The sequence below is a fragment of the Scomber scombrus genome, unplaced genomic scaffold (assembly GCF_963691925.1).
Source record: "Scomber scombrus unplaced genomic scaffold, fScoSco1.1 SCAFFOLD_196, whole genome shotgun sequence".
Lineage (NCBI taxonomy): Eukaryota > Metazoa > Chordata > Actinopteri > Scombriformes > Scombridae > Scomber > Scomber scombrus.
This window is the reverse complement of record NW_026910649.1, coordinates 41,762-42,500: the sequence shown is the minus strand read 5'-3', so window position 1 is coordinate 42,500 and position 739 is coordinate 41,762. Positions and strand designations below refer to the sequence as shown.

General features: G+C 49.8%; 1 protein-coding gene across 1 annotated transcript in view; it reads right to left on the bottom strand.

The window, feature by feature from the left end:
* Positions 1 to 441, bottom strand: part of LOC133977162 (monocarboxylate transporter 12-B-like) — a 9,340-nt gene extending 8,899 nt beyond the window's left edge. The window contains exon 1 of the mRNA XM_062415294.1: positions 344 to 441. Within this exon, the coding sequence (XP_062271278.1) occupies positions 344 to 441 (98 nt within the window). The remainder of the gene's footprint in view (positions 1 to 343) is intronic.
* Positions 442 to 739: the final 298 nt, after the last annotated feature.

Genomic DNA, 739 nt, shown 5'->3' with positions numbered 1-739 from the left:
CACACACACACACACACACACACACACACACACACACACACACACACTGTGCCCTCCCTTTATCAGCTCCACCTGTGCTGAGTCCTGCTCACAGATAAAGTTTTTCATGCAATCAAACCAGTTTTCACCACTTCCAGCAACATGTGTGAGAACTGCTGTTAGTTTAAGACCTTAGAAATGAGGGAACCCTGACCCAATGTAATGGTTCAGATTGGGTCTTTAGGTTCAGGTCAGGGAATATAACCCATTGTAATGGTTCAGATTGGGTCTTTAGGTTCAGGTCAGGGAATATAATCTGCCAAATAAAGATCCCCACAAGACCAGAAGTACAAACACGTGTTACCTGGTCACCGCTCGTGTGCAGACTGTCACCATGAAGCAGCAGCCGACAATCACCCAGCCCCAGCCGCCATCCAGAGCCGCCGCCTTCCCAGGACCCATAGCTACAGTGGCAGGCTGAACCAGAACCCCTGAATCACTCTCTGGTCCTGGTCCTCAAGTTGTGTTGTTCCAGAGAATAAACGGATGAATGAGTTAGTCTTGTGAAGTGATGTTTGTCTGCTGCTTCACCTGCAGACGGTTTATCGGAGGATGTCGGTCAGTATCAGGTGTGGACCCGTCGCTCCGGGCCAACAGGCCGAGATCCAGATAGAGTCTGGAGTAACTATCTGAGCGACCGGTCCAGGTAGAGGTGATGAGGAAGACCAGAGTTAGAGTAAAGGAGCCAAAGTGGAGAAAA